General features: G+C 43.0%; 1 protein-coding gene across 1 annotated transcript in view; it reads left to right on the forward strand.

The window, feature by feature from the left end:
* The first annotated feature begins 1,861 nt into the window (after positions 1–1,861).
* LOC124605674 (U8-agatoxin-Ao1a-like) overlaps positions 1,862–16,801 on the forward strand; it is a 420,878-nt gene continuing 405,938 nt past the window's right edge. The window contains exon 1 of the mRNA XM_047137523.1: positions 1,862–2,017. Within this exon, the coding sequence (XP_046993479.1) occupies positions 1,924–2,017 (94 nt within the window). The 5' untranslated portion in view covers positions 1,862–1,923. The remainder of the gene's footprint in view (positions 2,018–16,801) is intronic.

Genomic DNA, 16,801 nt, shown 5'->3' on the forward strand with positions numbered 1-16,801 from the left:
AATGATCATCAAAATAAAAATCCTTCTCACGCATGGTTCGTGAGTGGAATGGTAGAGAAACAGCTTGAAGCTAGTTCCATAAATCCACTGACGAGTACTTCATTGTGAATTGCAGAGTAATCATTTAGATGTAGATATAGGATAATAATTTCGTGGCATCTACATTTACAAGATATCACATTTACAAAAGGTGTTCGAAAACAGAGTAGCCTAACAGAGCGATGTATAGCACTGCCCCTTACTGGCGGGGGGAGGATCGACAAGCACAATCGCTGCACGGGCAACGAGGTAATTCATAAGGTGACATGTTCAACACCTGTCATCCACTTTCTTTTTGGCTTCAATTAATTACCAATCTTTCAGGTCGAAATTGATTGCAATATTTCGCTTCTTATTCTATTTAAGGTTGATTGATTATATCAATACTTTCTGAATGCAACCCAAATGTTAACAATATTTCCCGACATTTGCGGCCCCATGTGTCTTATATTAAATTACTTGAAACTTCCTGGCAGATTAAAACTGTGTGCCGGGCCGAGACTCGAACTCGGGACCTTTTCCTTTCGCGGGCAAGTACTCTACCAACTGAGCTGAGCTACCCAAGCACGACTCACGCCCCGTCCTCACATCTTTAATTCCGCCAGTACCTCGTCTCCTACCTTCCAAACCTTACAGAAGCTCTCCTGCTAACCTTGCAGAACTAGCACTCCTGAAAGAAAGGATATTGCGGAGACATGGCTTAGCCACAGCTTGGAGGATGTTTACAGAATGAGATTTTCACTCTGCAGCGGAGTGTGCGCCGATGTGAAACTTCCTGACAGATTAAAACTATGTGCCAGACCGAGACTCGAACTCGGGAGCTTTGCCTTTCGCGGGCGAGTGCTCTACCAACTGAGCTACCCAACAAGCACGACTCACGGTCCGTCCTCACATCTTTACTTCTGCCAGTATCTCCAGAATGAAGCACTTGCCCGTGAAAGGCAAAGGTCCCGAGTTCGAGTCTCGGTCCGGCACACAATTTTAACACTCCACTGCAGAGTGAAAATCTCATTTAGGAAACAACCCCCAGGCTGTGGCTAATCTATGTCTCCGCAATATCCTTTCTTTCAGGAGTGCTAGTTCTGCAAGGTTTGCAGGAGAGCTTCTGTAAGGTTTGGAAGGTAGGAGACGAGGTACCGGCAAAAGTAAAGCAGTGAGGACGGGCCGTGAGTCGTGCTTGGGTAGCTCAGTTGGTAGAGCACTTGCCCGCGAAAGGCAAAGGTCTCGAGTTCGAGTTTCTGTCTGGCGCACAGTTTTAATCTGTCAGAAAGTTTCACATCGGCGCACACTCCGCTGCAGAGCGAAAATCTCATTCATTAAATTACTTGCTTCACCGTCATTTGCGTCACTTCAGTGGTTTTTAAACCTTAATAAGAATCACCCAGTTTATGCAATACTGTCTCTTTCTCTGTTATTAGACTCGCAATTCTTCCTTGGAATTTCTCATTTCCTCAGGGAATACTCCTCCCATTTCGCAAGACCGGATCGCATCTGCGGCCGTGCATGTGCGAACCATGTGGTGCCAGTAGACGAGCTTCCGAAGTCTGCGGGCACTGGAGTGCTGTATAGGGTTGGTCTTTCCCGGCCTCTTTGCGACCCCGATTCGCGAGGGCGGCTTTCGCGGAATCCCGCCGGGCGTAAAAAAAACCCTCCGCGACTCGACTGTCGGCCGCGAGAGGGCCGCGGAGCAGCGAGATGCGCGTGGGTGGCGGTGGGCGGCGGGGGGCGTGTCCGGCGGCGCGGCGCGCATGAGTCGTGGGGCGTGGGGCGGCACGCTACAAAAGGCGCCGCGGCGCCACCGCCGCACGACTCGGCCGCCGGCAGCCCGCCCCTCAGCACTCCAGCTCCAGCTCCAGCTACACTCCAGCTCCAACTCCAGGCACCATGCGGACCTCCCTGGCGCTCATGCTGGCCCTCGCCGCCATCCTCACCACTCACCTGGCAGCCGCCGGGCCCTACCTCGATGACCCCGTCCCCGGTGAGTACCCGCTCACACTTCCTGCCACTTGGCCGACGTCTACATTTTCGCACGCCTGTATTTATACTTCCATTATTTACTGACTTTACCTGTGCTCTTAGCATTACTATAGCTCGTAGTTAGTGCTACTTAGCAACAAAAATCGCCTACCATTACAGGGAGATGATTATACTAGTTCATGAAATGCATGACACATAACAGTGTACTTTTCTATCACTACCAATTTCGGTTAATAACCATAACAACAGTATAAAAGTCCATATATTATTTACATTTGTCATGTCATATCAGTTGGCAATATTATTCGCACAGCCCCGCCTGACCTGCCCAACATCAAAAGAACTAACAGGTATTTTCATAATCAAGAGGTGGTGTGTCAATGAGAACGCTCAGTTGTAACTTTTATACTGTCATAATTATGATTGAAACCGGTAGTAGTAATGAAGGATATGTAGAAAGATGCGTATCATGCATTACATGAAATACTTAACAGCTGTCGGCAGTCGCCTTACAAAATGTTTAAGATTAATATTACAGTACTCACATAGCATTTAAGGTGTCATTATTCCCGTACTCCATAGGCGACTGGTGCGGAAGAAGCCGTTACATGTGGTACATGTGTACCCCCAGATAAAAACTTTACAGAGCTTTACAGAATATACATGTAGATATAGAAAAAACCGTATCCAGTTATTGTACAGTGTGAACCATAACTCCAATGATAAAATTTCAGATGCTGTCCGTAGACAGTTTCAGTGTATTTTGGTAACTCGTTACGGTGTATTCGCACTTACTTCGGTTTCTTGACTGCACTGAGATGCAAATATATAGTAAACCCTATGTGTGTTGCTGGGAAACAAATGATTTTCTTTGATGTCTGGTCCACAGTCGACACGAAGCTGTTGCAATTTGCATGAAAATGCTATGAGACGAAGCGACTATTTGGACGCACTTTAGTAATCAGATGCCTTGACCACACTTTTTATTATTTCCAAAATCGCCGAATACGTTTCGACATTCCGTCACTTTCAAAGAATATAAAACGTAACTAAAAACTGGTATCAAAAGGTATGAAAATATGTTACATTTCATCATTGATCAGAGGCATAGTCTCTAATCAGTATTGCAATGTAAGATAGTCTCATAACTTATTATACCAGTTTTATCTTGTGTTTTACAGCATTTGGAAATGACGGAATTTCGAAAAGCGTGAGGCGATTTTGGAAATAATAAAAAGTGTGCTCAAGACATCTGAAAGTTATTAAACTGCAACACTTCTTAATGACTTTGTGCCGCCTTCAACTGCAAAATTTCAGTTCATCGTTACACTACTGCACAAATCCGATCTTAGGCTATTTTCAGGAATCATGGCCAGACGGTCTACGGATGGCACTTCAGAACGACATAATACTAAACAAAGGTGGCATGGAGACTTATGAAAAAAAAATTGTTCTATTCATTCATGATCTTGCTATTGAAAACATCTATACCCACACTACTCTTCGCCTTCAAGCCATTATGGTCTTAGTCTATTATTAAATGTTCACAGAACTGCAGTTAAACGAAAATTTATACAGTACTGTAAAAAAATGAAATATTTTATATCAGCAGTCGCATTAAATCCATACCAAAAGAAATAAAATCTTCTGAATTTAACAGTCTATAGCAGGATACTATCATTGAGGGCCAATGAAGCAACGAAACGTGAAACTACAACTGATACATGAATATAATATGGGTAGCTATAGCTATTCTCCCTACAGCGATATCCTACGGCATACAGACGTTACCGGATGGAGATGGCCCGTAAGAAATCAAACTGGCTCACATCATGCATAGCAGCATTAGCACAGCACATTGCGAGTTTATTTTTTATTTTATTTTATTTTTATGGACGGTTGTTTCAGCCTCTTTCGTTCTTGCCATAAATTTTCCGTTAACATGAATTTACCACGACTGACGCTAAGGTAGATAATGAGAACAGTTTTTCACTGTTTCTATATCATTTCCCTAGAGTTTACGTATTTTGCGACTCAGTTCTTTTTGCTTACAAAACAAGTGTCTGTTAGTATATCACTATTTTAACCAGATTTTGTTATAGTTACTCTGGACAGAATTTCTTTCACAGACAAAAAACTGTCCATCAAATGGACTGCATCTTGCTGTCTGCTAATAATGTGTGTAGTTAATCTGCGGTGTCACTGAACCACCGCGGTAGCACGTAGTTCCGTTAAGAGTTCATATGAGGCCGGCCGCGGTGGCCTCGCGGTTAAGGCTCTCAGTCCGGAACCGCGCTACTGCTACGGTCGCAGGTTTGAATCCTGCCTCGGGCATGGATGTGTGTGATGTCCTTAGGTTAGTTAGATTTAAGTAGTTCTAAGTTCTAGGGGACTGATGACCACAGAAGTTAAGTCCCATAGTGCTCAGAGCCATTTGAACCATTTAGAGTTCATATGAGTAACACTTGACAACTTTTATTAGGTATTTTAAAGTCATAACCAAGGGTTAGTCGTCGGGAATACTGTTCCTGTAATCCAAGGCAAACGCCTCGCATGTTTTTTTTTTCCCTTTCAGTAACCCTTTGATGCTTTCGATTGATGACAAAGATGAGTTTTCTTGGATAGCAGTAGAGACAAAAAAATTTCAGCATAGTTTTCTACGAACGATGTCTTCCCAATTTTGTAACGTTTTTGCAATACCGTTCGTCGGTTGAGAGACTCGTTGTAGTTCCATCATCGTATTTTTCAAATTTGGTTAATTTATGGTTCCTTGCTTCTCTGTTAGGATTTCCGCGAAACGTCAGTATTACTCTTGTTCCACAGGTGGAGTGCGGCATCAAAGCATCTCATGCCCTCTGTGTAAGGAAAGCTCTTATTTAAATAAGAACGTTTATTTCAGGTGAATTTAATCATGACGTGAGCAGTGAAATATGGCTAGAAACAAAGGCTGTTTGAATCCTATGTAAAACCCTAAATCACGCATATATAGTGAATCGAGTACTACAAGTGGCACGCCCCTATGTATTTTAAGTGTATGTAATTAAAAGTGTGATTGTTTCTTTTTGCGTCCATCGACAACGTCAGACATATATCTTGCGTCCTTGGAATCTTTCGCGACGGCATACATGAATAAAACGATCTCGGTTTTCAAGCTGCGTCAATTCGAATAAAATCCTCGAGATTTCGATGACCATCCCCACCATCGTCGTCAGGAGTTCACTGACTGAATTCCTGACGACGATGGCGGAGATGGTAATCGAAATGTCGAGGATTTTATTCGAACTGACGCGGCTTGGAAACCGAGAACGTTTTATACAAACATATATCTTATTTTTCAAACTGAAATCTTTCGTAGCATTTATTTTGTTTGAGTCAGCAGTCTTCTGACTGGTTTGATGTGGCCAGCCAGAAATTCCTCTCCTCAATTATTTGCTGGATGTATTCCAATATCAGTTCAAATGGTTCAAATGGCTCTAAGCACTATGGGACTTAACATCTGAGGTCATCAGTTCCCTAGACTTAGAACTACTTAAATCTAACTAACCTAAGGACATCACACACATCCATGCCCACGGCAGGATTCGAACCTGCGACCGTAGCAGCAGCGCGGTTCCGGACTGAAGCTTCTAGAACCGCTCGGCCTCCAATATCTGTCTTCCTCTACAGTTTTACCCTCTGCAGCTAATTCTAGTACCATGGAAGTTATTTCCTTATGTCTTAACAGATGTCCCACCATCCTGTCCTTTCTATTTGTTAGCGTTTTCTATATATTCCTTTCCTTTCCGACTCTGCGGAGACCACCTCATTTCTTATCTTATCAGTCCACCTGATAGCCAACATTCTTCTGTAAAGGCATTTTTCAAAGGCTTCGATTTTCTTCTGTCCCGGTTTTCCCACAGTCCATGTTTCACTACCATACAATCCTGTGCTCCAATGGTACATTCTCAGAAATTTCTGCCTGAAATTAAAGCCTTTGTTTGATGCTAGTAGACTTCTCTTGGCCAGGATTGCTCTTTTTTCCATTGGTAGTTTGGCTTTTATGCCCTCCGTGCTACGATCATCATGGGCTATTTTGTTGTCTAGGTAGCAGAATTCCTTAACTTCATCTACTTCATGATCACCAATCCTGATGTTAAGTTTCTCGCTGTTCTCATTTCTGCTGCTTCTCATTACTTTCGTCTTTCTTCGATTTCCCTTCAGTCCATATGCTGTGCTCATTAGACTGTTCATTACATTAAGCAAATTCTGTAATTCTTCCTCACTTTCACTGAGTTTAACAATTTCATCAGCGAATCTTATCACTGATAATCGTTCATCTTGAATTTTAATTCCACTCTTGAAACTTTCTTTTATTTCTGTCATTGCTTCTTTTTCCTATTATAGAACGAACATTATGTGGGGAAAGGCTGCATTCCTGACTTACACCTTTTTTAATTCGAGCACTTCGTTCTTGGTCTTTCACTCTTATTATTTCCTCTTGGTTTCTGCACGTGTTGAATACTACACCATTTTTCCTATAGCTTATCCCTATTTTTCTCAGAATTTCGAACGCTTTTTCCAGGTCGACAGATCCTATGAACGTGTTTTGATGTTTCTTTAGTCTTGCTTCCATTAGCAATCGCGATGTCAGAACTACTTTACTGATGTCTTTATCTCTCCTAAAGCCAAACGGACCGTCATCTAACACATCTTCACTTTTCTTTCCCCTTGTTCTGTATATTATTCTTGTCAGCAACTTGGATACATAGATGTTAAGCTGCTTGCGGGATAATTCTAGCACTTGTCTGCTCTTGCAGTCTTCTGAATAATGTGGGTGATGTTTGTTTCGAAAATCAGATGGTGTATCACCGACTCATACCCTCTACACACCAACGTGAATAGTCATTTTGTTGCCATCTCCTCCCAGTACGTTAAGAAATTTTGATGCAATATCATCGATCCGTACTGCCTTATTCTATCTCAAATCTTCCAAGGCTTTCTAAACTCTGAGTCCAATACTAGAGTCCCTATTTCTTCTGTTTCGACTCCTGTTTCTTCTTTTATCTCGCCATAAAGTCTTCGCCTCCATAACGACCTTCAATATACTCTTTCCATCTATCTGCTCTCTCCTTTGCATTTAACAGTGGAATTCCCATTGCACTCTTAATGTTACCATCCTTGCTTTTAATTTCACGGAAGGTTGTTCAGATTTTTCAATATGCTGAGCCAGTCCTTCGGACGATCTTTTCTTTTTCGAATTCTTCACATTTTCATGCATTTATTTCGCCTTAGGTTCTATGTACTTCCTATTGATTTCAGGAACCTGTATTTCCTGTGTGCTTGAATTTACCTGAAAATTTTTGTACTTCCCTCTTTCTTCGATCAGCTGAAGTACTTTTTTTTGTTACCTATGATTTCTTGGCAGTTGTCTTCCTTGTACTTAAGGTTTTATTTTCAACTTCCGTGACTGCGCCTTTTAGAGATGGCTATTCCTCTCCTGCTAAGCTATTCCTGATCTCAGTATCTACAGCCTCAGAGAACTTCAGGAGTATCTCTTCATTCCTTACCACTTTCTTATCCCAGTTCTTTGCGCATTGGTTCTTTCTAATTAGTCTCTTAAGCTTCAAATTACTCTTCATCACTACTAATTGTGGTAAGTGTCTACATCAGCTCCAGGGTTCGATTTGCAATCCAGTATCTGATTTCGGTATCTCTCCCTGACCACAATCTAATCTAATTGAAATCTTCCCAGATCTTCCGACCTTTTCCTAGTATACTCCTATTCCTGTGATTCTTGAATATAGTATTCGATATTACTATCTGAAATTTATTGAAGAACTTTTTCTCGTCTTTCATTCCTGGTACCAAGCCCCTATTCTTTTGTATTCCTTTCTTCTGCTCCCTTTCTTCCCTTACAACCGCAGTTTAGTTCCTCATGGCTATTATATTTTCATCTCCATTTGTGTTCTGTATTACCCGTTCAGTATCCTCACATATATCCCCATGTCCGGCTTGTGACGACGGCATGTATTGGGTGTTGGTTTGCTGCCGATTCTTATGAGAACAACCGTATCATTGAACTGTTTTCAGTAGCCCACTCTCTGCCCTACCTTTTTATTCATAATGAATCCTACTCCCTTCATATCATTTTCTGCTGTTGTTGAAGTTACCCTGTACTCATCTGCCCAGAAATCTCTGTCTTCTATCCATTTCACTTCACTGACCCCCACTATATCTACACTCCTGGAAATTGAAATAAGAACACGGTGAATTCATTGTCCCAGGAAGGGGAAACTTTATTGACACATTCCTGGGGTCAAATACATCACATGATCACACTGACAGAACCACAGGCACATAGACACAGGCAACAGAGCATGCACAATGTCGGCACTAGTACAGTGTATATCCACCTTTCGCAGCAATGCAGGCTGCTATTCTTCCATGGAGACGATCGTAGAGATGCTGGATGTAGTCCTGTGGAACGGCTTGCCATGCCATTTCCACCTGGCGCCTCAGTTGGACCAGCGTTCGTGCTGGACGTGCAGACCGCGTGAGACGACGCTTCATCCAGTCCCAAACATGCTCAATGGGGGACAGATCCGGAGATCTTGCTGGCCAGGGTAGTTGACTTACACCTTCTAGAGCACATTGGGTGGCACGGGATACATGCGGACGTGCATTGTCCTGTTGGAACAGCAAGTTCCCTTGCCGGTCTAGGAATGGTAGAACGATGGGTTCGATGACGGTTTGGATGTACCGTGCACTATTTAGTGTCCCCTCGACGATCACCAGTGGTGTACGGCCAGTGTAGGAGATCGCTCCCCACACCATGATGCCGGGTGTTGGCCCTGTGTACCTCGGTCGTATGCAGTCCTGATTGTGGCGCTCACCTGCACGGCGCCAAACACACATACGACCATCATTGGCACCAAGGCAGAAGCGACTCTCATCGCTGAAGACGACACGTCTCCATTCGTGCCTCCATTCACGCCTGTCGCGACACCACTGGAGGCGGGCTGCACGATGTGTGGGCGTGAGCGGAAGACGGCCTAACGGTGTGCGGGACCGTAGCCCAGCTTCATGGAGACGGTTGCGAATGGTCCTCGCCGATACTCCAGGAGCAACAGTGTCCCTAATTTGCTGGGAAGTGGCGGTGCGGTCCACTACGGCACTGCGTAGGATCCTACGGCCTTGGCGTGCATCCGTGCGTCGCTGCGGTCCGGTCCCAGGTCGACGGGCACGTGCACCTTCCGCCGACCACTGGCGACAACATCGATGTACTGTGGAAACCTCACGCCCCACGTGTTGAGCAATTCGGCGGTACGTCCACCCGGCCTCCCGCATGCCCACTATACGCCCTCGCTCAAAGTCCGTCAACTGCACATACGGTTCACGTCCACACTGTCGCGGCATGCTACCAGTGTTAAAGACTGCGATGGAGCTCCGTATGCGACGGCAAACTGGCTGACACTGACGGCGGCGGTGCACAAATGCTGCGCAGCTAGCGCCATTCGACGGCCAACACCGCGGTTCCTGGTGTGTCCGCTGTGCCGTGCGTGTGATCATTGCTTGTACAGCCCTCTCGCAGTGTCCGGAGCGAGAAGGTCGTTAGCGGGATGAGGCTGGCTTCTTATACCGGAAATCTTAGGCCACCATAGCTAATGATTTTTTGTTCAAAATTTAAGCCATATCTGACACGTGAGACTGAAATTTTTCGCAGGAATTTACCTATCATACAACTTTAAGGGTACTCGTACACCGTTATTGACACTGCTGATGTGGTCTTCTGACGTTTAGACACCAGCGCTGGGATTTTTTTTTCCCGGAATTGACTGGAATGCAAAGCCTTTGATTTTTGAACGTCAGAAACAGTACGCCACTCGTAATCACCAATCGTAGTAATACACGGAAAGTCATCGAGTAAAACCGGATTAATATCCAGCGTTCCTCAAGTAAGTGTTATAGGCCCTCTATTGTTCCTGATCTATATTACCGACATAGGAGACAATCTGAGTAGCTCTCTTAGATTGTTTGCGGATGATGCTGTCATTTACCCTCTTGTAAAGTCATCAGATGACCAAAACTAATTGCAAAATTATTTAGATAATATATCGGTATGGTGCGAAAAGTGGCAATTGACCCCGAATAGAGAAAAGTGTGAAGTTGTTCACGTGAGTACTAAAAGAAATCCACTAACATTCGATTACGCGGACGTCACACGAAGGCTGTAATTTCAACTAAATACTTAGGGATTACAATTACAAATACCCTAAATTGGAACGATCACATAGATAATGTTGTGGGTAGACCAAACCAAAGACTGTGATTCGTTGGCAGAACACTTAGGAGGTGCAACAGGTCTACTAAAGAGGCTGCTTACACTACGCTTGTCCGCCCTATTCTGGAGTACTGCTGTGCGGTGTGGGATCCACATCAGGTGGGACTGACGGATGACATCGAAAAAGTTCAAAGAAGGGCCGCTAGTTTTGTATTCTCGCGGAATAGGGGAGATAGTTCCACTGACATGTTACGTGAATTGGGGTGGCAATCATTAAAAGAAAGGAGTTTTTCGTTGCGACGGGATCTTTTCATGAAATTTCAATCACCAGTTATTCCTCCGATTGCGAAAACATTCTGTTGGCACTCACCTACATAGGGAGTAATGATCATCACGATAAAATAAGAGAAATCAGGGCTCACACAGAAAAATTTAAGTGCTCGTTTTTCCCGCGCACTGTTCGAGAGTGGAATGGTAGAGAGACAACTTGAAGGTGGTTCATTGAACCCTCTTCCAGGCATTTTATTGTGAATAGCAGAGTAATCACATAGAATTAGATGTATATGTAAACGGGGTTCGCTTTTCCGTACACAGAGCATCCTAAACTTCGAACACCAGTTACTAGCAAGGGTGTCCACGCCGCTATACTTATTCTGCGAAATACTTTGTAACTATTCTAATGTGCGAAAAAGTTTCTCAGATTTCACCAAGATTGACGTCTTCATCATTTCACATTAAAATTTATCGTTAAAGTGTTGCTTCTTGTACACCGTTAAATATTAGACTACTGCAGAATAGAGTTAGAAAGCTTATGCGTAAAAGTCGGGAGAAGTATTCGCTTTTAGCATTCATTTCAGATTTAATGCATACTTCTCTTTCAGGCTGAGGGTTACACAAATGAACTCAAGTTCACGTTGCTATACTTCATACATTATCGGGTTTAGCTTTTAACACAAAAAAAATTACAGCTACCAGGTGTGAATCGTGTTTAAATCACGACGCGTTTCGAGAACGTAATATCATCTTAAATGTGACTCTGGTTCCACAGTTCGTGTACTTAGAGAAACAGCATTTTTGCAAAGTCAGTAGTAATGAGATCTCAGTTAATTGTTGAGAGACGTTTCAGCGTTATAGGAATTCACAACCATTAGGCATAACTGTTATAATGTAATGGACACTAGTGAAAATGTGTCAGGTGTCAAATAGCAATATAACTTGCATCGAGAACTGCTTTTCTGTTACAAAAAGAGAACATGTGATTTACGTTTGGAGATATCTGACTAACTCTAGAGGGTGAAGTTAAATTGTATACCCCATTTATAGAGAAGGAAAATCAGTTATCACATTGCACTTTCTTGTGTGGTAAATACCTATTACCATTCTTATTGCTTCAGTGATAATATTGTCCTTATTTTTACCTTATTTTATTATCAATAGTGGGAACACTGCAGCGAAAAATAAAAATACATTAACGTACACGTGTAACTGTAGCATTCTACATGCGGCGATTAAAGGCACATTGAACATCTAATGTACTCAGTCGACTAGATATTTCTGGAAAGCGCTTCGTGCTGATTTCGAGTCTCGCCAAGGCAGTGCTAGTCGGACAGAATAAGCCTTCCGTTCGTATGTATTATTCTGTGACAGCCACGCACTGTAATCTAAATGCGGTCAAATGGACGTCTGTTCGAGTTACGTACTTCTCGTGCTCAATACGTCCTGATGATATTTACTGGGTTTGTAAGGAACAAATTTACGTTGCGCCTGGTATAGTTGCAGCCGTATCGTACGAATCGCAAATCCCGTTACCGTTTGCCTCACTGTGGTCTATTTCGCCTCGAGATTTACGGCACACGGTTATAGTTGGCGGGGACTTCAACCTTCCCTCGATATGTTGGCAAAAATACTTGTTCAGAACCGGTGGTAGGCAGAAAACATCTTCCGAGATTGTCCTAAATGCTTTCTCCGAAAATTGTTTCGAGCAGTTAGTCCACGAACCCACGCGAATTGTAAATGGTTGCGAAAGCACACTTGACCTCTTAGCCACAAACAATCCAGAGCTAATAGAGAGCATCATGACTGATACAGGGATTAGTGATCACAAGGTCGTTGTAGCTAGGCTCAATACCGTTTCTTCCAAATCCACCACAAACAAACGCAAAATAATTTTATTTAAAAAAAGCGGATAAAGTGTCACTAGAAGCTTTCCTAAGAGACAATCTCCATTCCTACCGAACTGACTATGCAAATGTAGACGACATGTGGCTCAAATTCAAAGATATAACAGCAACAGCAATTGAGAGATTCATACCCCATAAATTGGTAAGAGATGGAACTGATCCCCCATGGTACACAAAACAGGTCCGAACGCTGTTGCAGAGGCAACGGAGAAAGCATGCGAAGTTTAGAAGAACGCAAAATCCCGAAGATTGGCTAAAATTTAGAGACGCGTGAAATTTGGCACGGACTTCAACGCGAGATGCCTTTAACAAGTTCCACAACGAAACATTGTCTCGAAATTTGGTAGAAAATCTGAAGAAATTCTGGTCGTATGCAAAGTACACAAGCGGCAAGACCCACTCAATACGTTCGCTGCGCAGTGCTGATGGTACTGTTGCCGACGACTGTGCCGCTAAAGCGGAGTTATTGAACGCAGTTTTCCGAAATTCCTTCATCAGGGAAGACGAATGGAATATTCCAGAATTTGAAACACGAACAGCTGCTAGCATGAGTTTCTTAGAAGTAGATACCTTAGGGGTTGCGAAGCAACTCAAATCGCTTGATACGGGCAAGTATTCAGGTCAAGATTGTATACCGATTAGGTTCCTTTCAGATTACGCTGATACAATAGCTCCCAACTTAGCAATCATATGCAACTGCTCGCTCACCGATAGATCTGTACCTACAGATTGGAAAATTGCGCAGGTCGCACCAGTGTTTAAGAAGGGTAGTAGGAGTAATCCATCGAACTACAGACCTATATCATTGACGTCGGTTTGCGGTAGGGTTTTGGAGCATATACTGTATTCAAACATTATGAATCACCTCGAAGGGAACGATCTATTGATACGTAATCAGCATGGTTTCAGAAAACATCGTTCTTGTGCAACGCAGCTAGCTCTTTATTCCCACGAAGTAATGGCCGCTATCGACAGGGGATCTCAAGTTGATTCCGTATTTCTAGATTTCCGGAAAGCTTTTGACACCGTTCCTCACAAGTGACTTCTAATCAAGCTGCGGGCCTATGGGGAATCGTCTCAGTTGTGCGACTGGATTCGTGATTTCCTGTCAGGAAGGTCGCAGTTCGTAGTAATCATCGAGTAAAACTGAAGTGATATCAGGTGTACCCCAGGGAAGCGTCCTGGGACCTCTGCTGTTCCTGATCTATATAAATGACCTGGGTGACAATCTGAGCAGTTCTCTTAGGTTGTTCGCAGATGATGCTGTAATTTACCGTCTAGTAAGGTCATCCGAAGACCAGTATCAGTTGCAAAGCGATTTAGAAATGATTGCTGTATGATGTGGCAGGTGGCAGTTGACGCTAAATAACGAAAAGTGTGAGGGGATCCACATGAGTTCCAAAAGAAATCCGTTGGAATTCAGTTACTCGATAAATAGTACATTTCTCAAGGCTGTCAATTCAACTAAGTACCTGGGTGTTAAAATTACGAACAACTTCAGTTGGAAAGACCACATAGATAATATTGTGGGGAAGGCGAGCCAAAGGTTGCGATTCATTGGCAGGACACTTAGAAGATGCAACAAGTCTACTAAAGAGACAGCTTACACTACACTCGTTCGTCCTCTGTTGTAATATTGCTGCGCGGTGTGGGATCCTTACCAGGTGGGATTGACGGAGGACATCGAAAGGGTGCAAAAAAGGGCAGCTCGTTTTGTATTATCACGTAATGGGGGAGAGAGTGTGGCAGATATGATACGCGAGTTCGGATGGAAGTCATTAAAGCAAAGACGTTTTTCGTCGCGGCGAGATCTCTTTACGAAATTTCAGTCACCAACTTTCTCTTCCGAATGTGAAAATATTTTGTTGAGCGCAACTTACATAGGTAGGAATGATCATCAGAATAAAATAAGAGAAATCAGAGCTCGAACAGAAAGGTTTAGGTGTTCGTTTTTCCCGCGCGCTGTTCGGGAGTGGAATGGTAGAGAGATAGTATGATTGTGGTTCGATGAACCCCCTGCCAAGCACTTAAATGTGAATTGCAGAGTAGTCATGTAGATGTAGATGAACAGAAAGGTTTAGGTGTTCGTTTTTCCCGCGCGCTGTTCAGGAGTGGAATGGTAGAGAGATAGTATGATTGTGGTTCGATGAACCCTCTGCCAAGCACTTAAATGTGAATTGCAGAGTAATCATGTAGATGTAGATGTAGATGTAGACACAGTACAATAATGTTGACATGTCCCGTGAGGTGGTTCTGCTATACCAGGTGTCTTGTTTTGCATTTCACTCCTGTGCCCAGACACACACACATACACAAAAAGGGAAAAGCTACCTCGTACGGAACAATTCGCACAATTTCCGTATCCTGGCTTGATTATAAGCAAACTTGAACAGACAGAGTTGTACAGTTTGAGTCCGCAAACAAAGCTGATAGTCGAGACGGTGAGATGGAGAGAAAATGTTTTAGTGGATGGTGACTAGCAAGCCTAAAAATTTAGTTTCTGGTAGATATTACAAACCATGGCGACGAATGAATTTAAATTATCTTATCGTCAACAGCAGTGTTTATCTGAGTGAGTACTGCGAAAATACACCCGTTTCTTATTCTTTCCTTGTCCTGCCTCCATTCAAGGAGTAAGCGATTCATTCGCTCCAGCCACGGGGGGTGTGCTGCACTTTTTACGAATGCTATTTTCTGAGAAGCTTTACCTACGTGCCTTCGTACGTGCTAGTATTCCGTTTTAACAATTATTACACAAATTACACGACGAACTGATGTCTGTGGGAAATGATGATTTTATTTCTTGAAATATATTTAATTTCCGATGTTAGCCACTCCAACAGAGAAACAAAGCTACTGTCATAACTTTTTTTCATATTACTCCGAGTCACTAAAAAAAAATAAAACCATCACAGTAAAGAGATTGAGGCTACGTGTTAGTCTGGGACCCGAAACCGCAAACGAAAAACGTCCTGGTTCGATTTTCGGTTTGGGTAATAGTTTTTATCTGTCATAAAGTTTCACAATAGTGGACACACGGCATAAACAGTTTCGATGTTACAGACGTTATAAGTCAGAGGTCACACATATTGACTTTTTTATAATCCTCTTTTGACTGTTACGTCACTCTCAATATTCATATAATTTCCTAGCCGATGGGTGCGTTAGCACGTAGTGGGTGCGTACACCTCCTCAAGCTAATGTGAAAAATATCGATAGCATGAGTAGGGTATTCTCCTCCGTACTGTTTCTTCCAGGAGTGCCATTCCAGCATGAAGTGCTGGCACAGTCTGAGGGGTACGAATGAAGGGGAATAGGCAATGACAGAATTGTAGGTTGAAACTATGAGTCAAGCTAGGAGGGGCCGCTAAAATTGCATCTCATTGAGAAATTGCGTAGGTTTTAGCTTCTCATGACACTGGGTAAAAATCGAAATCTTAATTTTCTAGACACAGAGACGCAGTTCATTGGTTCCATTTCGTTTACGTAATTCTCCAACGACGACCGTTCCAGAATATGCTATAGTCTCCCGAGCTAAAGCTACACGTTCCAAATTTACTAATGCCAGGAGCTAATTTAGAAGTGACTGAATGTAACGTTCACTGGAAATGATACATTGAAACTACTTCGGGAGAAAGGTGCCAAATTCCTAATGTTGGTAGCATAATGGCAATGGTTTTGATCAAGTATGTAACAGTAACTCACTTAGGTTTTTCTACAGACGTGATACGTACCTGAGGCGGATATGATGTCGCCGACTAATGATCATCAATAACCTATAGCGTCGCCGAACATGTGTCTTTAATACTGATACGGAACGATTATTCATTGTCAACGTGGTCTTCAGTTGGAAGACTGGTTTGACTTAGTTCACGAGGCTTCTCTGTTCTGTGCAAGTCTCTTCATCTCTGCATAAATACTGAAATCTACGTGCTTCCGAACCTGATTATTGTTTTTAAGCCTTGATCTCCTTCTAAAATTATGCACCTACCGACCTCCCTCCACGCTTCCTCTACTACCAAACTGGCGATTTGTTCATCTGTCAGGATGTGTCCTATCAAATGATCCTTGGTCTCCAATTATGATTTTTCCAGGATGTAACCTACGAACAGAACCGGTCCTTTAGTCAAGCCGTGCCATTAAATTGGTTTTTCAACAGCTAGCTGTTGTAACCTACCGATTAATTATCCGATGTGCCCATCTAATTTTCAACATTCTGCGGCTCTTGTTTTCTGAACTGTTTATCATCCATTCCACTTGCGTATGAGCCTACACACCGGACAAATACTTTCAGAAAAAACTCTCTAATATATAAATTTGTATTCCATGTCAATTTTTTTTCAGA

Source organism: Schistocerca americana, chromosome 3 (genome assembly GCF_021461395.2).
Source record: "Schistocerca americana isolate TAMUIC-IGC-003095 chromosome 3, iqSchAmer2.1, whole genome shotgun sequence".
NCBI lineage: Eukaryota > Metazoa > Arthropoda > Insecta > Orthoptera > Acrididae > Schistocerca > Schistocerca americana.